Source organism: Poecilia reticulata, linkage group LG1, assembly GCF_000633615.1.
Source record: "Poecilia reticulata strain Guanapo linkage group LG1, Guppy_female_1.0+MT, whole genome shotgun sequence".
In the NCBI taxonomy this organism is placed as follows: Eukaryota; Metazoa; Chordata; class Actinopteri; order Cyprinodontiformes; family Poeciliidae; genus Poecilia; species Poecilia reticulata.
The window spans coordinates 3,886,906-3,910,932 of record NC_024331.1 but is presented as its reverse complement, the minus strand read 5'-3'; the positions used below and the strand labels follow the sequence as shown (position 1 = coordinate 3,910,932).

The 24,027-nt window shown below is 37.4% G+C and overlaps 1 protein-coding gene across 1 annotated transcript in view; it reads left to right on the top strand.

Moving 5' to 3' along the window:
* The first annotated feature begins 1,991 nt into the window (after window positions 1–1,991).
* Window positions 1,992–24,027, top strand: part of gtf3c1 (general transcription factor IIIC subunit 1) — a 26,576-nt gene continuing 4,540 nt past the window's right edge. Inside the window, exons 1-37 of the mRNA XM_008396271.2 lie at window positions 1,992–2,450; window positions 3,252–3,464; window positions 3,774–3,950; window positions 4,756–4,899; window positions 5,935–6,031; window positions 6,112–6,235; window positions 7,036–7,227; window positions 7,967–8,082; window positions 8,425–8,477; window positions 8,566–8,915; window positions 9,023–9,091; window positions 10,765–10,898; window positions 10,986–11,074; window positions 11,152–11,305; window positions 11,898–12,001; window positions 12,234–12,364; window positions 13,767–14,066; window positions 14,188–14,333; window positions 15,355–15,452; window positions 15,559–15,655; window positions 16,026–16,209; window positions 16,321–16,417; window positions 17,967–18,099; window positions 18,187–18,274; window positions 18,389–18,450; window positions 18,580–18,688; window positions 19,290–19,432; window positions 19,546–19,688; window positions 19,768–19,852; window positions 19,936–20,048; window positions 20,432–20,491; window positions 20,673–20,766; window positions 21,308–21,480; window positions 22,171–22,728; window positions 22,888–23,030; window positions 23,236–23,340; window positions 23,419–23,708. Of these exons, the coding sequence (XP_008394493.1) occupies window positions 2,230–2,450; window positions 3,252–3,464; window positions 3,774–3,950; window positions 4,756–4,899; window positions 5,935–6,031; window positions 6,112–6,235; window positions 7,036–7,227; window positions 7,967–8,082; window positions 8,425–8,477; window positions 8,566–8,915; window positions 9,023–9,091; window positions 10,765–10,898; window positions 10,986–11,074; window positions 11,152–11,305; window positions 11,898–12,001; window positions 12,234–12,364; window positions 13,767–14,066; window positions 14,188–14,333; window positions 15,355–15,452; window positions 15,559–15,655; window positions 16,026–16,209; window positions 16,321–16,417; window positions 17,967–18,099; window positions 18,187–18,274; window positions 18,389–18,450; window positions 18,580–18,688; window positions 19,290–19,432; window positions 19,546–19,688; window positions 19,768–19,852; window positions 19,936–20,048; window positions 20,432–20,491; window positions 20,673–20,766; window positions 21,308–21,480; window positions 22,171–22,728; window positions 22,888–23,030; window positions 23,236–23,340; window positions 23,419–23,708 (5,589 nt within the window). The 5' untranslated portion in view covers window positions 1,992–2,229. The remainder of the gene's footprint in view (window positions 2,451–3,251; window positions 3,465–3,773; window positions 3,951–4,755; window positions 4,900–5,934; window positions 6,032–6,111; window positions 6,236–7,035; window positions 7,228–7,966; window positions 8,083–8,424; window positions 8,478–8,565; window positions 8,916–9,022; window positions 9,092–10,764; window positions 10,899–10,985; window positions 11,075–11,151; window positions 11,306–11,897; window positions 12,002–12,233; window positions 12,365–13,766; window positions 14,067–14,187; window positions 14,334–15,354; window positions 15,453–15,558; window positions 15,656–16,025; window positions 16,210–16,320; window positions 16,418–17,966; window positions 18,100–18,186; window positions 18,275–18,388; window positions 18,451–18,579; window positions 18,689–19,289; window positions 19,433–19,545; window positions 19,689–19,767; window positions 19,853–19,935; window positions 20,049–20,431; window positions 20,492–20,672; window positions 20,767–21,307; window positions 21,481–22,170; window positions 22,729–22,887; window positions 23,031–23,235; window positions 23,341–23,418; window positions 23,709–24,027) is intronic.

Below are 24,027 nucleotides of genomic sequence, written 5' to 3'. Positions count from 1 at the left end.
ATTTTTTTGAGTAATTATTTTACTCATTCTTGATCTCATTGGATCTACAACTAAAATAGTCAGTGACACTCTAATCTAAAAATGGATCAACTTGGAAAAGTGGCAGAAAAATCAACTTTAATCTGGGTCTGGAACAATTTTGAGCTTCTTAGATGAAAGTTAAAAGGGAAATTGTTACATTTTTTTTTTAAACCAGACCGTTGCTGTTATTATTTTAATCTGTTGACCTACTGTAGGTTTTGGTTCATGTTTATTTTACAGACAAAATTGGCATAAGATCTCTTCGTCTAGCCGTTGCTGAGGAAATGAACACATTTTAAATTCCCCTGTCCTTCTAGCAGTTTCCATCAGTGCCACAACATATTTTTGTACAGCTGGTTCACTGAAACACCAGGTATCTGAGCTGAATGTATATTTTTTTTAATTATTTTGTCTCTAGCCCATTTCCTGTAAGGAATCCTCCCAAGTGATCATATCATATCATGTCTGTCTCCAGTACTGATCTCATGCTGTTGCGGACGTATCGCGCTTTTCCCCATGCTGGTAGATAATTGAATGTTCCCGTCAGAAACGCGGGTTCTGTCGGCTTGTCGAGAACGTCGTCACACCCGGGTTGAAAATCTGAAAAACTCGCCCTTAAAATCCCTTATGCCTTCAGATGAAAAATTTTAGATATGTATTTGTTTATAAGAAGAAAAAAAATTAATCACTGAGCATGTTGTCTATAAGGAATGTTTTTGATTGAATTTAAATCTATTTTTATTGTTTTTGTGCAGACTGCTTTGGCCCTCTGACATCTTGTTTTAACTTTAGCGATGGACAGTCATGACTTTTTTTTTTTTTTAATAAAATGATTTTTAAAAAAACGCCTTCATCTGCAGCGTTGGGGATTGTGAAGCTCAGTGCCTTTTATTATGTATTCTTAACCAGTCTATAATTTTAATATAAAATTTAGTCATAAGTCACTCCCAGTGTGTTTTTTTTAATTTTTTTTCTTCAAAGCCACAGTGTTGCTCTGTCTCCCTTCTGTTCAGATCGACCCTGTGCTGTAAATATGTACATTATCATTTCATACGTGTTGTCAGACCTACACCGCATTGTCCATGGTGTTTGTTTTTTTTGGTTTTATTTTATTTTTTTTGTTTTGTTTTATTTTTGTTTTGTTTTATTTTTGTTTTGTTTTTATTTTTTTCCAATGCCAAGATGTCCCTGTGCTGGTTTCACTTGTACATTTCTTAAAAAGGTACTTCATAATAAAGATGTTGAATAAACCTTTTTTGTCTCCATTTCAAAATCACAACTTTTCCATGTGGAAAGTGGAATAAGAAGCAATATATTTACTCCTGCTGAAGGTGAATTCTTCAACTAAACAATCCTCTCTCATTAAGATCAGCGCTACCGGTTTAATACTCCGTGTACATCACATCAAATATACACATGCTTTTGGAAAGTTTATTTTAATTAAAAAAGATAATTTCATAGTACTTAAAATGGAATCATATTTAGGCATTTACAATACGTGTTCTAATAAGGCGTGTTTTTGTATTATAAGTACCTTTTGAAAATAATCTATAAACGGGTAATGAGCATACTTTTCTTTAAGCTCACATTTCTGTGGTCTTTGGATCTGATATTATATTCCAATTTTAAATGCTTTTCTTAGCTGTAAGCAGAGAATCAGAATTAACAGAAATTAATGCTTGAAAGCATCGGTCTGTATAATCAATTTATTTTACTTGAGTTACTGAAGCAAATGATTTGGGCCTGTTGAATGTAATTCTAGAGAATTGGATGAGGATATGTAAAATTGAAAAATAGAATAGTTACACCATGACTAAATAAATAGTTACAATATGAAAGAAAAAAAGCGTGTAAGACCAGCAAAATCCTAGAGGTGGCCTCCACACTGCTAGGCTTCGTGAAACAGCTGCTTTTCCAAAAGTGTCCTTGAGCGCCGCCTTGAGGAGAGGTTTATTCATGCATACGCACGACGTAAGGTCAAAGTTGAAATATGATGTACACAAACATTAACTAGTTGGAGTCAGTGCTCTGGTTGCTATAGTTGCGGTAGCGTATTATCAAGCATACTTTTATGGAAAAAAAAAAGTTTTCTTGAGAAACAGCAAGACATAAGAAGCTGAGTCCAACGGAAGCGAACTGTATATGTTCAACAATTCGGCTCGATTCGGTTTGCTAGCGTAGCTTGTAGCATGCAGGGCTAGCTCAGCTATGGATGCGCTCAGCATCGTTGTGGATGAAGTGGCTTTGGAGGGACTGGACGGAATAACCCTCCCGTCTCTTTGGATACGTCTGGAGGACAGAGATCCAAAGTTTCCCTTGAAGCTAGACGACTGTACCAAGGGTTTCATCTGGAGGTCTCTTGTTAACAACGCCGACCTGAGCTTCCACGAGCTGCCCGAGGAGAGGGAGGACATCGAGTTGTTTGACAGGTGCTCGCGCGACCCTCCCTGTTGCCAGTTTATTCAAAACTGAACTTTTAACATTTTCTCTGTTTAACTCGTACAAAGCCAGGGTTCAATATCACCACTTACTCCCGTAAAAGTCAAACGTTTTATTTAACTTTATACAATAGAATTTGTCATGGTCCAAGAAAGCACAATGAAATTTAAAATGTAATCTCTTCCTCACTTTAGGGGTAGTGATTTGTAACAGATATCTTTAGTATTTAACGCATAACTTTAATTAAGACCAAACATGAAGCCTGTTTTTTATATAGGGTTTGCACAACGCCCACCGAAAAAGAAAACGTATGGAGTCTGTACTATAATCAAGTTTTTGCAGTTCAGTTACTTAAATTAGACATGGACAGAACTGTAAAAGGTAAGAAAAGGTAGAAAAAGGTCATTCTTTTAAACAGTTTTCTTTTCAGTCAGGTTCTACAGTTTGTTAGGGACTGGAATAACACTTGTTAACTGCATATTCATATGTATAATTAGACTTATATGAGTATTTGGTTTATGAATGTATAAATTGCAGGATGATTCCAATTTTCAAGACAAAACCTTCAACATGACACATTTTCTCACATTTTCTTGCTAAAACTGTACTAGTTCCATCTACCTGGAAATCAATTTATGCAATAAAAAGCATCCATACGAAATGATGTAATCACCATCATGTTCCACTACATGGTGTTTTATGCTTTTCTTCATATATTGTATTATTAAAGGTTTAAGTCTAACATGAACTTTGAAGTTTTCCCTTTGATAGCCTTGATTTTTTTGTTTCAGGTTTAAGGACATCGACCCAGAGACGGGCTGTGAAACACAGAAACAGAAATTCTCTCTTGACAGAAGAGACGTTTATCCTCTTCATGTCATTCCCGAGAATCAGGATGGAATACAAGGCTCGTGTGTCTTCTTCAAAGAGAGGAAGAACGTCACAAAGCAAATCCGCTCCAAGTCCTTTGCTCTTCTGGTTAACCTGGAGGAGGCTCAGAAAAGGTTGGTGTGTTTTAATAGTAATTCATGATATGAGGAGGAAATTGTCAGGGAATCTGGCTGCTCATAGTGAGCCTGGTTCAGCTGGAGGTCTCTTTTTGTTAAAGCGGAGAGGTTCCTTTCCACAGAGGTTACCACATGCTTACTTAGACGGGGTTCCTGCACAGTCAATGATTCAATAAGCTTGCCTGGGCTTCCTTACATCAACAACTGTTTACCAATGAGCTTTCAACCTGTTTGGCACTAAAACTTTGGTCAAATTGGAAAGTATTCACTTAAAGCTGAATACATTTCTCTTATTTTACCCTCTAGATATGGACGAAAGCTCGTGGTTGTGGCTTCCCAGGATCTGCGCTTCCGAACTTTGATCGGGAGCAACAACGATCCCGAGTCAAAAATTAGCAACGACTCGTACTGCGTGCTTGAGAGAGTTGGCCGTGGTCGTTGGCAAGGAGAGCTACAGAGCGATCTGCATGGGAGTCTGTTCAAGTAGGAGACACGTGATATGTCCTTTGCTTCAGTCTGCTGTTACAGTTGCTGCGTTTCCATTACAAATGTGGCGCAAATCTTTGTTTTCTGCTAATGTCGGAAAAAGATAATTTCACAATTGCGGTGTTTTCATTAAGAAATAAAATGATTAAGTTTGTTCATACGAGGAGTTATTGAACATTATGGCAGCGACAGATGTAAACAGTTACATGATATATATTTCTAATTCAGCCATGACAAGCCCTTTACACTTGGGATTCATAATTTAGCCAATCAGAGGAGACGTTGGCATCTTATTCAGATGTTGGAACGGCAAGCCCATTATACTTGGGAGCGGCTTCATATGCTGCTTTTTGGGGAAATTGTTGTCGGTCATTTTACTAAAGAGCTTTGGATTCAATACGTTGGAATGACAGACAGCTTTTATGAACTGTGTGATGCTGTGAGAGCTCTGCTGCAGCCAGCTGCAGATTGTCTGAAAGAAAACAAAAAACAAACCCTGATCCTCCTACCACTTCCTGTTCTCTTCTTCGATGTTTTCGTCATTAGCAACATCCAGCTAATAAAGAATAAAGTGTTTCCATTCCAGTTTTGCGAAATACATCCATTTCAAAAATGCAGAAAAAACCCAACCTCATCCTAGAGGGGGAAAACCTTTAATCAAAAATGTTTTTTCGAAATTGGCACGCTTGCCTTAATCAAATACATTTTTCTAATTGCAATATGCGCAATTTTATGGTTGATGGAAATGCAGCTAATTGTTATTTTAATGTTCACACTGACACAAGCTGTTGGTTCTGAGCAGGATAGATGCTCGAAAAATGCACTACTTGAGGAAGTGTCTTGTGAAGCACGAACTGATCACCATGCAGTCTTACGTCAGACGGCTGAAGACAGGACAGCAGCAGCACTCCATTCTGCTCCTGCTCAAGCGCTTCCATGTCAACAGGTCTGTTTGGTTCTGTTTTTGTTTTTCAGCACATTTAGTTAACTCTTATAAATTCTCAAACTTTAGACTCAACAAAATACCAGCAGAATTTTTTACAAGCATCACTGCTAAGTCAATTAAACAAGGATATAATAACTATTCTTATCAGCATCAAACATCAGTATTCTGTTTTATATATTTGTAAACACTGTCTTTGCATTTTACGTCATATTCATAGTGGTCATTTTCATAGTGGTCATTTTCATAGTGGTCATTTTCAGGTTTTGCTTTGTTTTGTCTGACTTCATGATAACTTATGCAGTCTTTAACGTCTGGCTTGGAAAAAATATTTACCTTTTTTTTACACACATATTTACATTACTAAGACATTCTAATCCTATGTTTTTGTGCAATCATTGACTGTTTGGGTTTTTAAGTACCTGACAGTTAAAAAAGGGAGCCCTTTGAAGATTTTTATCCTTGTATCAGGATTTTGGAACTTTGAATTCAGTTTAAGTGCCATAAAACACACTGCCTTTGTCCATAAAAAAATTTTGTATAAAATTTTTATATAATTTTTTGTCTATGAGGTTAGAATCCACTGTGGGTGGGCTAAAGCATATGAAACTTAAGCTGCCGATTTAAGAACCTCTGTCAATGTACTTACATTGATATATTTGATACAGTCAGTATTGGTATAGACCAGGAGTGGTCAATACTTCTGGAAGCTTAAAACACAGGAGCAGCTGTGACTATTTATAATGAAAGTATGTAATCTTGACTAATAAACCAACTAAACAAGGATAGAATAACAGAAAAAGTTTCACCAGTATTTATGCTGTATTTATCAATTTCTACAATTATTTTCATGCTTTCCAAAAGCAAAAAAAATATCAAAATAAATTTGGAAATTCCACTTAAAACAAAAAGAAATAAAGAAAAAGTCTCAAAGAAAAAAAAAATGTAAATAAGTTATGTTGTGATTGTGTCTCATTTTACTCTCTTGTTGTGGTTCCCCTCCTAAACAAATCCTCTCTCTTCTTTCTGCTCTTTCAGGCGGAACAAATACGACATCCTGATGGAGCACGTGTCTGACTTTCTACTACAGCTGCCTGACCACTTCAGCACTGTGGACAATCTCAAAGAGCACCTCGTGAGCACCTGAGTGTGTGTGACTGCCCACGTTTCTTCTTGTTTGCTGTGCTGTTATTCTCCTCCGTTTTCTTCTTTCAGAATTTGAACGAGAAGACTTTGAAGCGTCTGTTCAAAAGCCTCCGATACAGCAAGCTGGTGGAGTTTTGCCAGTACGCTTTAGAAGACCTGGATCCCAGTGCTGAACATTGCACCAATAAAAATGGTAAACAGGGATTATTTCATACATGAGCACCACCACAACGAGGGATTATTTTAGTAATTGTTTTAATCTGAAGATTAATAGGTTAATCGCTTGAAAAAAATTGGCATTCAACAGATTGTTCATTTAGCCACTTAAGCCTGTTTTATACAATATTAGAAATACATTAAAAATAGGCAGGAAACAAATAACTCAGTTCCTTTTGTTAAATAAGAAAATAAACATTTTATTGCAGGTGAAGCTAAAACTATTCCACTGGAGTTTTGGCTAAAACATATTTGTTGGCAAATATGTTTTTTTTAATTTTAAATGCAAAATGTATTTTGTACAGTTTTTTCTTAATTATGTCGGAATATATTGTTGTTCTTTTTTCAGCAAATGTCCTTTTTTGTAGTGTGTGTACTCCAGTTAGAGATTAATCAGTTACTAAATTAGTTGACGATTTTTTCAATATTTGATTCATCACAATTAATCTGATTAATCATTTCAGCTCCCACCACAATACAGACATTTGAGACTTTCCCATCAGTCTGTTAGGCCTCAGCTGATAACACTCGCATATGAGGCTAAACTCAAAACCAAACAGCTGATGTAAACAAAAGTATTTCTTATTGTCGGTTTGGGTGAATATTTTCTGATTCAAAGTGTTTCTTCCTTCCCTTTTCTCTACTTTTGAAAGATAATTCAGTCGCAAATGTAGTCAAAAGTGTAAAAATGCTTTACCTGAATTCTAACAACTTTTATAGTGGAAGTTTTTGGTTTAGCGCCTGATGAGTGATCATGACTTTCTGCTTCTGCTCCAGGCAGTAAAGTCCTTATTCGCTGCATAAAACTCTTGAAGCCGTATGGAAAAAAAACTCCTGCAGATTCTGACGACGACGATGAGGATGATGACGATTACGCTGAAGGAGGAGGAGGGGGAGGAGGAGGAAGAGTCCTCCCGTCTGAGGGACGAATCATGGAGAGGGATTTCATGTCGCAGGCCTACCACATAAGTAAGTTTGATTAATTTAATAATGTGACATTATAAACTGCAAGAAGTGAAATATTACAAGAAATACAGATCTTAAAATAGTGTTTTAAAAAGACGAGCTGCTTATTCCTCACTTTGTCATTAAATTTTTTAAATGTTACATTTATCAAAATTATTACTTTTTACACTATACTAAAATAATGAGAGGAGGATTATTATTTTTTATGTATTCCATAAAATTCAAAAACATACATACACAATTTTTTTTAAACAGTTTTGGAAAAAGCAAGGTGCCCTGAGTTAGTTACACAGTTCTGTTTGGAGAAATGGGCCAAAATTCCAGAAAGTCCTGGAAGGCGACTCACAGCCTTTGACCCAAATGATGTCATTCAAAATATAATTCTACCAAATGTGTTTAACCATCTAATTTTGAAGAACTTGATTGAAAATCTCTTCTCTTATTGTGGCATTTGGCAAGTAAAAATTATTTTCATAATCTTAACTGAACTAAAACACAATGTTTATTCTGATTTCTATTCAGATAATGAGAAATCTTTGATTTAAAATGAATGTTTGAAATTTGTAGCTGTGTTATCATCCCTTCTCAACAATTACCCATCTGTACTTGGACACCTACTTATGTTCAGTCACAAATTTATCTTAATAGTGTACAGTTTCAGCTTCTTCTACATGTTTCTTCTTAATCCCAAAATGTGAAGCTAAATAATTTCTTCTCTGTTTTTGTTTTTTTTCCCACTCAGTATTGTCTTCTGGTACAAAGGGAGTCCCTCAAAGAGAAATTGGATTAAGAATGAACGTTGGTCGGCTGGAATCTCGCATGATCTGTCGTAAGATGGACAGGGATGGGGTTATTAAGGTAAATTTAGTTGTTTATTTCACCCTAAAGCCTGCGTTCATGTTAAGAGCAAAACCTGTTCTCTTTCAGTCAAATTGAACCTCCAGTTAACTGAAAGTTTGACATAATCCTGTTGGATTTTTCTGCAGCATTTGCTTGGAACCCACTATGGTCTTGGGGGCTTTTTTTGGCCAAAATCTCTGTAATTAATTTAGCAAAATGAACATGTTAAGGCCCCAGGTCTATTTTTATAAAATTAAAGCAGTAATTAAGATATTTCATAATTATAAGATTACATTTGTTTTGTAGTTTTCATCTATTCCTGGGTCATATTTTTATATCGGATTCTTTTCCATCCTACAGAGTTTTATGGAGGATGAGGGTCGGCAGAGGACCACAAAATTTATCAGCCACAAGTTTGTATAAACAATTGACTATTTTCCAGTTTTTTACATTCCTTCGCCTGCAGCTCGTCACTTCAGTTGTACTCGTTTGTCTCCACAGGTGCGCAAGCGCCAGCGATCAACTCCAGCTGTTCGCTAAAGAGCAGGAAAGGAACAAGCTGCTGTCCTCTTCAGCGTCGCACAAATTGGACACCAAGACATCGTCCTCCTCGAGCAAAAGCCGCAAAACTCCCAGAACCCAGAAGAGTAAGAAAGCAGGCGGAAGCCGAAACAAAGACAAAGAGGAGGACCAGCAGGTTCGTGATGATCACACTGAGGATGAAGAGCTGAACGGAAAGAGTGATGAAGCAGATGAAAAATCTGGAGCAAAGAGGACAGAGGAGGAAGATTGCGTGACAAGAAAGCAGATGGAACCTGACGCTCCCGTCACACCGTCTGCTCAAGCTGAGAGTGAGAATCTAATTGATCATAACTTTTGACATCTTAAGAATTATCAGCTTGGTGGAGTGTTTAAAAATGTTTATCTCTGTGTTTTTAACATTCCTGTCATTTCTCAGGTGAGACTCCGTCCTGCAGCAGATCCAGCGACGCTACAACACCCGACTCTGTATCCATTCCTGCTCCAGGTAGTTTGACAGAAATAGACCTTAGTAATTAAACTTTGTCCAAAGTGCGGCTGTGCAGTCATCTGTGGCCCTCTCTGAAGGATTTTGTACAGTTTTTTTTATCTTTTAGGGCAACATTTACAGATAAGTTACATCTTTAAAAAATTGTTGCGAACAAAAACCTAACCTATGTCATCCTACTTTTTCTGAAATGGAAATCAAACCGCTCCGATAAGAAATCAATCAACCCCAAAAACATATAAAACTCTCTGATGATGTAAACCTTATAGATGTCTTCATGTTTTGCTAACATTACAGCATAGCAGTTTTGTAGTAAATTATACTAGAAAACTAGCTTAATTCTGCTGGTTTTGTAGCAGCATTTTGCATGGACAGACTAAAGAACCCACTTTTTTAATAGGTTACGGCAGAGGTTCCCAAACCATGCCATTGCAGGGGGGGTGCAGGAAGCCGTCTGGATGAAAAAAAACAAAAAAAACATAAACGCTGTATGCGCTGGGTTTTTACCTTAGAATGGCCAACTCTCTGTTATTCCTCTGTCAATTTGATACAGTAGGGGCTTCCACACTTCCCAAATCTGTGTCCTCTGTCATTTTTAGTTTGGAAACCACTGGGGGGGCCCAGGAGAAAAAGTTTGGGAACCACTGGGTTAAGGTTACATGAAGCACAGCAGCAACCAGATAATTTCTAAGGAACCTCATGTTTAAGTGTCTTAGAGTTTGTTTTGTGGGGTTAATCTAAGACGAAGCTGAAAAAACATGAAGCTTTGTAATCAGTAAGAAGCCACAGATTGATTTTATGGTATGCATCACTGTTAGATCAGACCAAAATAATGCTGAACTCTGACTTTTTGCTGATAAATGTTGACAAAACCAGGTTAAACTGTTTAAACTCATTCCATATGTTTTATGTTGTGTTAAACTTATTCTAGATTCTATCAATAACAGTATAGGAAAAACTTTGTATATAACCATTAAAGATATGTTGAGAAAAAAATTGATATATTTCAAATATACTTAAACAACTCTTGTTTTTTTTTTAGCTCTACCTGCCTTGTATTTGATAGTTAATTGACAGGAAAGTGGGTATTGAGAGAAGGGGGAAGACATGCAGCAAAGGTTGCCAAGGCCAGGAACCTGCGACAGCTGTGTCGAGGACTAAGGCCTCCATTTGTGGGTTGTGCTTAACCCCTGCGCCACCACAGCACACCAACAACTCTTGTTTTTACATATTTTTACACAATTTATTTATTTTTTTTGACTCAGAAGTGTGAAGTATTGGATATTCAGATGAAATCAGTAGAGTTAATGAAAATATAACTGGTTAGCTGGAATAGAAAAAGTTACCATTGCATTTGTGGAAATTGCATCAATTTATTGTCCTTTTAAAATATCTTTATAGCTGTTGTCAAAATAAAAATATTATTTCGTTTTAAGAAGTAGAAAAAATATATAGGTGTATTTGGTGTGAAACCATTCTGCAAAAAAAAAAATGTGTTTGTGTCTTCAGCTCAAACTGAAAACTGCTTTTCTTCTCTCTCATTTTTCTGGAATGTAAACTTTAAGCCAAATATAATTTGCCTTAAAAGGGTTTTATCTACAGTTTTTTGTTTTGTTTTTTTTGCTAACATTTTTCTTCATGTGTGTTTTGGATTTCTTTTCGTGCATCAAAAGAACCTCCAGTTGAAGAAGAGGAACAACCCAACTCAACTCCTGCCAGCTCTTTGTCTCAGAGCGAGGCTGTGCATCCATCTGATAACCCGGCAAACGCCGAGGTCGTTGAGATTGATAGCGTCTTCCAGCCGCAGGTGATGATGCCTTATTGTTATCTGTTTGTTTTTTCCTCCTGAAAAGGTTAAATTTGACCACTTTTTCTTCCCCTCTTCTTCCTTCAGAGATCTCATGAGACGTACCGCCTGCTGAAGAGGAAGAACATGATTGTCGAAGCAATTCAGAGCTTTAAGATTATAGAGGGCTTCTTCCCGTCAGTTTTGTTTTCTTTGCTTTGTGAAGTGAATTGAACTCTTAAGAGGAAATCTCAAAGTGGTTGTTTGTTTTCAGGCTGCAGAAAATCATCAACGATGCAGAAAAGAAGGATGGCGTCAGCTCAAAGTGTTGCAAGAAGACTGTTTTGCGGCTTGTCCACAGTCTGTCCAGGGAAGGCCTGCTGAAGCTTTACGCCACCACCGTCATACAGGACGGGGTCACTAAGAAGGTATGCAAACTCCACTCCTCACGTGGGAAATGGCCTGCATTTGTATGCAGCCATACTTGAATTTATGCTAGGAGAACCAAATGCTTTTTGTGTTTATGAATCCTTTTATCAGCCTTTCAGACTGACACACAAGCAGTTTATGTCAGCTGTCACCAAATTACATCACTCAATATTCCTGGCTTTTCTATTCTAGTCCACAAAATGGCGACAGCAAAGTTTGGGAGAAAACATCAGAATCAGTTGTTCAATGATAATTGATTGCTTTTGCTTTTGAAAATGGTTTCTTCTGTTGAGTATTTATTACGCAATCGATGTTTACATAATCACACTTAGACCCTTTTGAATTCTGCACCAAAAAATTACCCAAAATATTAAAAAAACTAAAACTACTACTATTGCAATTAAAAACTAAACTAAACAATATTTAACTAATAGAAACTGGCAAGCACTCTAATAACTAATTAAAATTAACTGAATTGGACAAACAAAAAGTCACATTGAAATAAAACTATAATGATAAACCCCAAACTATTAACCCTGGTTATAATGTTTTTGTGATTTCTATATTCTTTTTTTTCTTTCACACATGTAGGTGGACATAATTGCTCATCCATCCATTCAGCCGAGTGATGTGAGAGTCAGTCAGCTCATCGAACAGATCCGGTTCAGAATCTCCAGCTCCTACGCAGCTGGACGGTAAGCACCAACAAGATGTGCCATTTCTGCTGAGGTCCAGTAAAAAGTTCTGCATCGTTGTAGGACGGAAAGGAGTTTTTTAGTTTTGCATTTTCTTGTCATCTGCCCTCCAACCTTCTGATGCCACAGTGACCACGACTTTGAAAAACACCAGCCTACGCTATGTTAAGTTTCTATTTTTCATTTTTTTTTTAACTTATGTTCATTTTGTCTTTTATTGTCTGTCCCTCAGTCTGCAGGTTGCTGAAGAAAAAGGAGAACAGCTCAAATCAGAAAAGGCAACCACATCAAAAGCACAGAAGAGCGTCTCAAGAAACAAGATGTTAGGATGTGAAGAAGATGCAAGCTTCAAACCCACGCCAGGTTCTCTGTGATTACTTTTAATGAAGTATACAGACATCACTGTGGTTTATAGATCTTTTATTAATTAACATTCTTAATAATCACTCATTATTAAGTGATTATTAATTATTAACACATTGGGATTTCAGTTTTTGTCAAGCCAGCTTTTGTAAACAAAGACGTGCATATTTGTACTTCATCCCTTTAGGGTTTATTCATTTTCTAGTTAATAGTTTGAACTCCGGTGTTAGGGTGCTTAACATGTGCTGGTAGGAGATTGTCACACTATGACATCAAGTAGAAACAACACAGTTTTATAGTATTTGCAAAAAAATCTTTTAAACAAAAATGTATAAAACCATCCAAGTACTTTAATTTAAATCGAGAAAATTTTCCCACTGATGCTCAGGGCCGGATTTATAAGGATGTGGGCCCCTGGGCTAGAGCCAGTTTTGGTGCCCCTTCTGCTACGGAAAAAATATTTTATTATTTTTACAGTACATTAATAAGTAGCCCTACTTATTAATTATAAATTGCTCCAGCAATTATTGTGATAAACGATAATGTTGTTGTTTTTGGGACCATTTTCAAGTAATTTATTGATTATGAAATAATAATAATGTAAGTTTGCTCTCTCAGAGAACAACAGACTTCAATTATGTAAATAACACTTAACAGTGGAACTGGAAGATATTTAAAATATCTAAAATAAAATAACCAAAAGCAAAAAATAAAACAAAAATAACAAAAATGCACAAAACAGAAATCATAAACAAAACGGACTGTGATGTCTGTAAACAAACTTGTCTTTCAAAAAATAAAAACCATCAGAATGGAAACTATCAAGCTCATTTTAATTTACTGTGCGATTAATTTATTAATTGCTTATTGTGACAGGCATATGCAAAAACACTTACATAAGAACAATTGTAATAATAAAAAAAATAGAAACCAAAAATTTGTGGGGTCCCGAAGAATTGCCGCCCTGAGTTACTGCCCCTGTAAGCCGTTTCTAAAGTCTGGCCCAACTTATGCTAAATCTAGCATGTTGAGTTCTAAGTTATAGTTCTAAGTGCTCACTGTAATTTCAAAACAGCTGCAGAGTGATGGAAAGTATTTCTTTCCTCTTAGAAAATCTAATTTGCCACTTTCTGTGGAGAATGTTGTCGAGCTCGATAATTACATTCAATCTGTTAATGACGCTAATTATGTTAAAAAATGTTTTTCTGGCACTTTTATAAAAAAAAAAAAGAAGAAAATTAATTAATACAATTTCCAGGATTCCAGGGAGGATAGTGCCTAATTTGTTATCAAAAACAAATAATTTTGCCATAAGACAGCATTATAAATACATCCAATTTCAGGACTTTTTGTGAGGTTAACCAATTTTCCAACCGTATTTCTTCTCTTTTGACGTTTACAGTTCCTGGATTGGGCAAAACGTTGGGCTTCCAGCCCAAGATGATTCGTCTGCGTGTCGTTCACAGTTTCCTCTGGTACCTCATCTACGGCCACCCGCTGCGGAATAACCCCACCGAGGCTCTCTCTGCCAGTCAGAGTCCGGCAAAACCGGTCAGCTCCGATTCTGGCGCCGGGCTCCCAGAATCCCAAGCAAAGCAGGACGAAATCTCTAACCCGCCTCCAATAGATGAGGGATTAGGCGATGAAGACAGGCTGCAGGGTGATCAGTCTAAACCGGATCAGTCTGACGCCGACATGAAAGGTAAGAGTGTCAATGGGGTAAAGTGATTAAAAAAAACTACAGGCATTTCTGTGTATTTTCTGTTTTACTTATCACTAAAGCCATTAAAGAAACATTTATATTTCATGTGTCTTTCTGACAGTGTATGCTGATGAAGATTCATGGAGGAGATTTATCCCTCCTGTTCCTCTAGACAAAGGCTTCAGCAGCGGCTGGGCGATGGTTCGCAGTCTCCTCCTGTGCTTGCCTCTCTCTATTTTTGTGCAGATCGTCCAAATCAATTACAAGGTAAGAGCAAAGTTTTATGTAGAAGTTAAAGGAACATGTGATGCTCCAGTAAATCCCCTGTGGTCAGCTGAATTCTTTTTGGTTGAAATTAAACCAAAAATCGTTGACGGTCATGATAATAATCACTGCAGATTTAGATAAGAAATGAGACGAGCATCTCTCAAGAGATAAGAAAACATAAAAGGGTCAAATCATTTTTATGTTGTTCTCAGTCAGAATTATAAATTTTTTTTGGCATGACATCAATCACAACCTTCTTATAATCTGACAATGCCTGATAAATAGAGGCAGATCTATTCAGTCTAATTCTATGCTTTGTGCTCTGAGCGACAACAAGCTATATTATTTATTTCACATTATATTTAGATGTAATTTCAAATTGCACTTTTTGAACCATTTGAAAGGTTTGTTGCAGTTTATTTTTACATCTTTGACCAAAGTAGTCGAGCTATTGTTTTAGTCAGCTTCAGCTTATTTATTTATTTATTTATTTATTTATTTATTTATTTTACATTGGCTTTTATAGTTCTAATTGCACTGACTGAACAAATTAAAGTTGTGTTGTTTTTATATATTTGATCAAGCTTGCGAAGCTATTGGTGTATTTAAATGAGCTGTGCTAGTGCAGAGTTATTGAATAAATCTGTAATACAGTACATTGCTCTACACTATGCTGTCGGCACCAATAAAACGTCTTTGTCCTGATTCCTAAAACTGACGATTTTTCCTGCTTTGCGATTAATTCGGCTAATAATTTTGGGAGTTTTTCATAGAACATTGAAAGTTCATTCCCGGTTAATTCATAAAATATTAAAAAAGGTTTTAAAAAAAGCAAACAAAACTAACACAATTCCACACACTTGGTTCACAAAATCCACAATATTTCCTCATGTGAAACTTGTTTTTTTTTTTTTTTATGTTAAAGTTGATGCGGACAAGACAGAAAGGCATTAATACATAATAACTGCACACCTCGCACTTCACAAGGAACAATTTTCTGCTCATGCTTGCACGTCCGCAGGTGGATGAGCTGGAGGATTACCTCAGTGACTCTGTGAAGCAGCACTATCTCGTCAGAGCGCTGCCCTCTAGAATGAAAAGACAGCTTCTTTATAAAAGGTGATTTTCATTTCTTTCTCTTTTTCTTTACCTTTGTATTTATTTTCCTGTCAGAAACTGTAGCCTTGCCTGCCAAGCAGCAATTGCTGCCTTTTTTTCTCTCCAGGAAATACATTTTCCTCTTTCATGAGAACCTGCAGAAGTTGACCTACATGGGTTTGGTGCAGTTCGGTGTAGTTGAGAGATTCAAAGACAAAGACCAGGTACTGAGGAATATCTTAGATGTAATTAAAATGAAAACATTAGCTTCATTTATGTACTGACCCATTCAATACATTCGAATACTATTAAAATTAATATTGTTAGTATTCTAACAGTGTTTTCCGTAACTTAAGGAACTTTATCATTAAGTGAAACACTATACAGATTAATTACACACAGGTTGATGCTACTGAGCCTTCATTTCTACTAATTAGGATGATTTTCTGCTTACAGCTAATGAAAATGTGACATTTAAAATTAAAATGCTTCATATCAGTCTAGTTTTCTAAATTTCTTAATAAGAAAGATGATGTCAAAGACAGAATTTGGTGAATTATTTTCTTCGCTGTCATTCGTTTTACTCTCATCCAGGTGTTTGTTTACCTGAAGCGCAACGCCTCCATTGTCGACACAACCACTTCGGAGCCTCACTACTGGCTGGTGCAGGAGCCGCCTGATTCGCCTTTCGAGAGGCGCCAGTATACGTTCAACACCGCCGAGGACGTGGAGAGCTTCTGGTTCGACCTGATGTGTGTCTGCCTCAATACGCCACTGGGTACATGGATATACCAACACATAAAATGCTAATTCAGTGCCTAAGACAATGTGAAGTAAAACAGTTGTTATTTGAAGATCTGACTAATTTTGAGCTTTTCTTCTTATGAAGGGGTGGTTCGTAGCAAGAGAAACAACCCGGACGATGATTCGGCACCTCCTTTTGTGCACGATCACAACATGATTGCTGGAATGAGTTACCTGCTAAAGTAAGCAGAATATAAATTCTTCATGTATTAGAAAAAAAAAACTGTTTAGAAAACAAATTACTCATTTTTGTAGAAGTCTATCTGTAAACACTTCTAAATTGAAGGGTCTAATTAGGTAAAAAGAAAAACACATATATTCTCATTGGCATTATTTGAATTTGAATTAATGTGAGTTACTACAACATTTCATTTCCCTTTGGGATGAATAAAGTATTTTTGAATGTTGAAGTGTTGAATTTATATATGCATACAATTTCAGGACCTTTTGAAATTTTATGCAGTTTCCAAGCTTTCGAGCTTTTGTCTCACAGAACAGTGCAGTGGAAAATATTATGGTTACTATGATTATTAACTGAATCAATGCATAACAGTACTATGATTCTTGTGTGATTCATGAGCTCTTGATAAAAGCTCCTGAAGCAGTTTCTCTGGCCTTAGCATTACAGTGAAGTCATTGAATTGCTTCTTTATCTCTCATGGCTCCCCTAGTGAAAGAAGACGTGTTTGCTGCCTGCTATCTGTTCTGTAACCAAGTAGATTATCAAACTATGTGAATGGAATGAAACCCTCCCTATAAAACCGTAAGCTGTGTTCTACTCCAGCCTCTTTCTCCTGACTGCGATCAGTGAGCAGAGATTTCGAACGATGTAGAGCCTTTAAATAAATACCAATTTAAATATAAGTATATATATTCTCTCCCTGGTTCTTTGGGTATTGAAACAGTTTTCCCTCACTCTTTGTTGAAGGAGACTTTCCACAACAGCAGCCCTCCACCCAGCTCCTCCAGACTAGACAGCAGCAATTAGAAAACACCTGGCAGAACTGAACATCTGCTGAGCTCATGATAGGAGCCACTTCTCGGTGAAACACTGATAAAAATGTTGTTAAAGTGTTAATAGAGGAGACATGTTGTGATGACTTCCTGAATAGGGAGTTTCAGAACAAATTTAAGTTTTTAAAGGGACAGAGGCCCAATTAATTATTATAAAATCAAATTTTATATATATATATATATATATATATATATATACATATAGCATTTTTAAAACAACTGAAAGTAATGCTGCTTCTATAACTTTTCAGTTAGACTCTAAATTATGACCCTCCACCTCTGTAGTTTATTGTTTGGACAGTTTGTTGCTTGGTGAAGAACTTTGTATGTGCTTGAATTCAGTGTGCGTACGTGTTTGGAAACGAGCCGTCTCTCTCAGCCTGTTTGTCCTTGTTTTTGTGGAGTTATGGGAGCAGATTAATGAGGTTCAGGGTGGGAGCAGTTGTTTTGAGTGTATTTTGTTGCTGCAGCGAGGCTGCACCTGGCCTTCAGGAAGCGCAGGCCGCCACCAGTAATCATCTCAGCTGTTTTAGAGAATCTTCGGAGGCTCTTCCTGTTGGCCTCAGTGCGGCTGCTGTGTCACACTCTCAGTAACAGATAACATAATGTAACGTTACATAGAAACTCTCATATGTTTGTAGTTAAATTTTTTAGATTGTGAATTAAATCAGCTGTAATAATCAGTACCTTTCATTTCTTCCATGCTTGCTCCCTCAGAGGTAGCTATGAAGTGTGTGACGACGGCTCCATACCGGGAGACGGCAGAGGAGCAGCAGGTCTGGACTCTGAACTCTTCAGTCATCTGAAACGCAACTGGCTGTGGACATGCCACCTTCTCACCTCTAAGCCGGTACCATAAGCATTAGAATCACAGTCTAAAATTGCAACAGTATGTAGATGTAATACTTTTATTAACTGTTATTATTATGGTTTCCAGAGGCCAAGTATTTCAGAGGGACCAGATTCCAAACTGAGGCTGAAGAGCCTGCTGAGTAGAAATTCCCTCAGGATGACTCTTCAAGCTGGTGAGTTTGTTGAAGGACTTTTCTGCGTCACTAGTACAAAAGCCAGGTGAGTTCTTGTGAAGCTGCCGTAGTGTCATGCTGTTCCTGAACTTAACACGATGTTTGTAATGACAGGAAAAGGCCTCGCACCTTGTTATTTGACCAACAAGCGGCCTCTGATTGCAGAAAACGTCGAGGTATGACTGCGTGTCAGCTACCAGTTTTTGTAATATTCACTTGACCTAACTACAAAATCAAGCAAATTTAAGTTATGGTTTTTATATCCACTTGCTGATTAAAAATATGATTGATTTCTCTGTACACAGATGGGGATAGAGTCGGTTTTAAGAAACAAGCTGGTGGTTGGAGGAAAGGGACAGACGAGGAAGAGGAAGAAAACAGAAGCGGTCAAGGCCCCACGCAGGAAGAAAAAAGGTATTGTGTTGTTTACCATAAAACATGGTGCAGAGGTGCTTGAAATTGTTTGTTCAAGATTTGGAAGGTGTAATTTTGTGAAATTATCAGGATGTTTTCTGAAGGGTTTGTAAAAATTCACAAGATCTGTTGAATAAAACCATCTAATATCCAGACCTTAAAAGTTTAAAATGCTTTTCTTTACTTTTATTTAGTAATGTTATACATTTTTGTATTGTTTGTTCAGTGGAACTCCACATCTGCTGAGCTCATTATAGGAGCTACTTCTCAGTGAAACGCTGGTAAAAAAGTTGTTAAAGGGCTTACAGGGGAGCCATGTTTTGGTGACTTCCTGTGGGCGGAGTTTCAGAAAGAACAGTAGTTTTTAAAGAGACAGAGGCCCAATTTAAAGGTGTTAAATTGCAATGTCAAATTCTTCTACATTATATTTGACATGTAGCTTTTGTATAACAACTGAAGGTAATAGTTACTTCATTGCACTATAAAATGGCGCTTTTATTCCTTTAACAGTCTTAAATTTTAAATTGAGCTTACTGAAACCAAAAATGAACAAAAAGTAAATACCTGAAATTCCACTGTTGTGTGTGCATTTGTTGTACAGAACCTAGAAAACGCACTCGAGCCCATGACGCGACTGACCACCAGGCTCTGAAGAGAATGACCAGACACAGAGTCTACTGGTCCGTTCAGGAGGACTCGGTCATGATGCTCTGCTCTGTGGCATCACACCTGCTCAACAGCAAGGTACAAATACACAGCTGTTAGACATCGGACTTTTTTGATGATTTTTTTTTTACTTTTTTTTTTTCTATAATCAACTTCCTGAAAGACGCTTTTCTTTCTTTCTTGTTTTGCAGATAAAAAGGCCGTTTGTGCCTTACTGTGTTGTAAGAGATCTTCTCCACGCAGAGTTCGACATATCGAAAGATAAAACGTCTGTCGCTGTTGGACGTCGCACAAGATACATCCTGAAAAATCCTCAAACACTCCTGAACTACAGGTGGGGCTAGAGAGCACATGTTAGACTGAACTTTTTCAATGAAATCCCTCAAGGCGTTTTAATGAGCTGTTTGTCTCAGGATCTGTTTGGCTGAGGTGCATCAGGACAAAGCTTTGATGAGCCTGTTGGAGAAGAACAAACCTGCTGACCCGGATCAGGCAGACGTGCGTTAATCTGTTTCTGTTTTCTTAACAGTTTCATGTTGATAGTAGGGAATGTGGATTCATGCTTGCTAGTCGTGTTTTAGGACTGCGCTGAAGTCTTCTCGGAGTACGTGCGGCTGCTGAGACAGAAGTTCAGCACAGTCATGTGTGATCGCAACCTGGTCATACCCGACTCTCAAGAGCAGATCTTCACACGGTAAGAATAGATTAACGGTTGTCCAAAGTGAGGCGCATGGGCCATTTGTGGTCATTGAAATAACTTTTGTTTGGTCAAGTCAAGAAAAGACAAAAATTTGTCCAGCAAAATAAAAAACAATGGCTGATCCACAAAATGTCAAATTTGTCTGAAGCCCTTTTTTATGGTTTGGATCTTTAATGATGTACAGATTTCAATTTTTTAAGTTTATTGTTGAGCAGATAAAACTAAAAACAATTGCAACTAACAAATCTGTGCACTTTTAAGTTACATTTTTTGACCCCTGAAGGCAAAACGTTTGGCCACCACTAGAATAGCTGGTTTTTGTGTCTCTATCTTTAAAACATATCAAGGTTACCATATGCATAATGTTTCGTTTGCAGATTTAAAGTTTCTGCGATAGAAAGTGGAAAATATGTCCCATCCAAAGACATCATCAACTGGTAAAGACTTTTATGGATTTCACGACTTTTGACTCTGAGGTGTCTTTGATATTTTTTATGTCTTCAAGATGTAAAGCACTTTGAACTACTGTGTTGCTGAATTGTGCAATACAATTAAACTTGATTGAATTTTGTTTTGTTTTGGTGCCTATCATAGTTTGTTTGTGTTTATTCCTCACAGCAAAGAAGACATTCATGCTATCGTCTTACACAATCTGATCCAGAGCTCTCTGTCTATGACCAATGGTCAGATGAAGTCTTTCAGATCATTTCAGGTGACAAAACATGCCATTTAATTTGAGTAAATGTAAAATGCAATAGGACATTATCTAAGCCTCTCTTGTTACGAGGTGTTCATTTATTGTGAATTTTATGTTCAGACTTGCATCTGCTGGTCTTCTGTCATCATTTCACAACAAAAAAGGAGCATTATTATGTAATATTGACTATTTAAGCTTTACATTACATTATGTTATATAATGTTATATAATGTAATGTATGAGGGAATTGATGAGGGATTGATGAGGGAATACCATAAATATTATTCCCTCATCAAAAAACATACCTGGAGAGTTGCTTTGATTCTTTCATGCATGTTTGAGAAATCCTTTAATCTCCCGTGGCAACCATTCAGCTGTGCAAAACATTTGTAGAAACTAAGCTACTGCTCAGTACAACACTGGTAAAAATGTTGTTAAGGGGTTAATAGAGGAGCCATGTTGTGATATTTTGATTGAGTCTCGTGACCAAATTCATAACATAAAATTATGAATTCTTACATTACTGCCAAATTAAGTTTTATTTTTCATGTTTTAGACTTTCCACACATACAGTAAGTATAACCAGGAGCTGCTCTGTCAAGTGTTCGTCCAGTGCAAGAAGAGGCGTATGTTCAATCGCCGTCGCATCAGTAAGATGCTCGAGCCCAAGAAGAACCGAGGCCTGCCCATGCTGCCCATGTCCTTCCAGATGTCCCAGACCTACTACAGGTCAGAGTTCTTATATCTTGTATAAGTGATTTACATGAAAGCACAATTAAAAATTTATGTTTTCTGGAATTAGACACGTATAAATAAATAACAGAACATAGCAGTTTGCCGGTACAAACCTCCAACTCTTAATAATCAGATTTGAGAACACAAAGCTCTGTATTATTTCTGCCATTTCATAAGTCTCATATAAAATTTAAACCCTTTTTGTAGTGAGTTATGCAAACAGCTGCTTCATTGACTGGAGTTGTGCTCAGAGTTGATGCTGCTTTTCTGTTTTGTGCTGTAAGTTTTTGATAAACAGAGCCAAGTTTGCTTAAAGTGCCATTTATTTTCAACTATATATTGACATTAACAATACCGGCCAAAATTGCTGGGTTTTTTTGTTTTTGTTTTTGTTACATATTGGAATCGATCTCGTAAGTAAAAATGTTCTGATTCCCGATATTAATATTTCTTTCGGAGGAGTTTATGCATGTGACAAAATGTATACTTATATAAATGTATTTGTGTTCTTCAGTTACCGATATCGGCCCAAATTTTCCCATCAGTGCATCCCTACCTTGAATGTATATCTTAGGGTGACCTGAAATTAATGAAAGATTGATATCTGGTGTTTTATGGAAATTAACAGCTCAAGCAAATTAACAGCTCAAACAAATAATTTGAGTGTATTTTGTTGCCTGGCAGGCATTTCGTGTGGCGCTTTCCGTTTTCCCTGTGCACCGAGTCCTTCTGCTTCTTGAGGAATTTAATAACCAGAGGGCCAGGGGTCGACAGGCCTGCCACCGCTTTCTATCACGAACCTGAAATCAGGTCACAAACCAGTGAGGAGGTGTGCGACAGGAAAACGTCAAAACAGGCCAAGCACGAAACTGAGCCACAGATACAAACAGCTGGAGCCGAATCCACAGACAAAGTAGACAACAACCAAAGTCTAACGCAGGAAGAGGAGAAATCCCGGGAATCAGAAGAGAAACTTGAGAACACAGAGGAGAAGAGCCAATCAGATGAACAGAAAGATCCATCTGGAGATGATGATGCTTCCTCGAGCAGAGAGCAGACGGATGAGTCGCCGGATCCTCCAAACCTATCAGATATGCTGCAGTTCCCTCTGAGTTCTCCAGGGGGCGCCTGCTTGGTCTCCCTCAGCCTGATGACTCTGGGACAGCTGAGCGTCCACGTGTCCATCCCCAAGCAAATCGTAGTGGTGGACAGCAGCCTGGTGGACAATGAGGTGGTCAAGAGGTGAGTTCCTGTTTGAATGAAACTGGTGTCTGATCAAAGAACTTTCCATTTTTTTTCCTTTTTGTGCATTAATATTGCTGTAATTTGGTGCTATTGAAGTTGCAATGCCAACATGAAGAAAAAGCAAAAGATTAAAAAGTACAACTTATTGATTTCCAGCATGGCTGCTTTGGAAGAAGATGATGATGATGACGATGACGATGGGGATGAGTGTGATGGAAGAAAAAAGCTTCAAGTGAGCGCTCACCAAGCGTCACACACCAACTACTTGTTGATGCGGGGCTACTGCTCTCCAGGGATTGGTAAAACTTTTTGTTATTATTTTTACTTTTCACTTTTATTTCCGCTGTTTTCACTGAAAATTGTCATTCTATTGATGGTGTTTTGTTTTTTTTTAAAAACTTGCTTTTTTTCTTATGCAAAAGTTGAACATATGGTGGATTTTTTGTTCTATGAAAAAACTGAGAAAAAACTTCCAACTTCAATAAATATATTTTTTTGTTTTAGTCAAGTTGCGCAATCTTAACATGAATGACAACATTGTGGTGGAGTCGTGTATCCTGAAGCTCAGTCTGCGAGACGTTCCAACTCAGCACGTGTTTAGTGAACAGAGTAGGTACCAGAGGATTCAAAACTTGCACAAGTAAGTTTTCTGAGCTGTAAAATCAACATTTTTCTTGTTGTTTCTAGTTGCTCCGCCTTTGGAGTTGACTAAATCCGGCCCCTCACTGCTGCCCCCCATCCTTACCCGCATCATCCTGTCGCCATCCTACTCTCCGCCCACGGCAGAGGAGTGTGACGAGCGCTTGGTTCGGGACAGACGGTACAGCGCCCAGGACATTGAGGCGTGCGCTCGGCTAAGGAGGAGTTTAGACGAAGCCGGCGAAAAGGGTTTGGATGAACGGGATCTCCACGTCTCTCATCTCCACCTGCAGGAGGCGCAGTCTGGACACACAAGGAGCCTGCAGCAGTTCCTGAAGGTAAACGTGCAGAGCTAATTGTTGCCTATTGGCTGCTAACTTTTCACTTTCGCTTCACAAGTTAATGAAAGTGGCGCAAATAGAATAGAGATGCACCGAGATGATATGTGGAAATAAAATCGTATACAAATATTTTCTGATCAGACACTACAGCGTTTACATTAAAAAGTGCAACTTTGCTGGGTAACTCAGTGATTAGGTTTTTTGTTTTTTTAATAACATTCTTTATTTAAGAATATTATTATGAACCCAACATATACGCATCTGAATATATATATATATATATATATATATATATATATATATATATATATATATA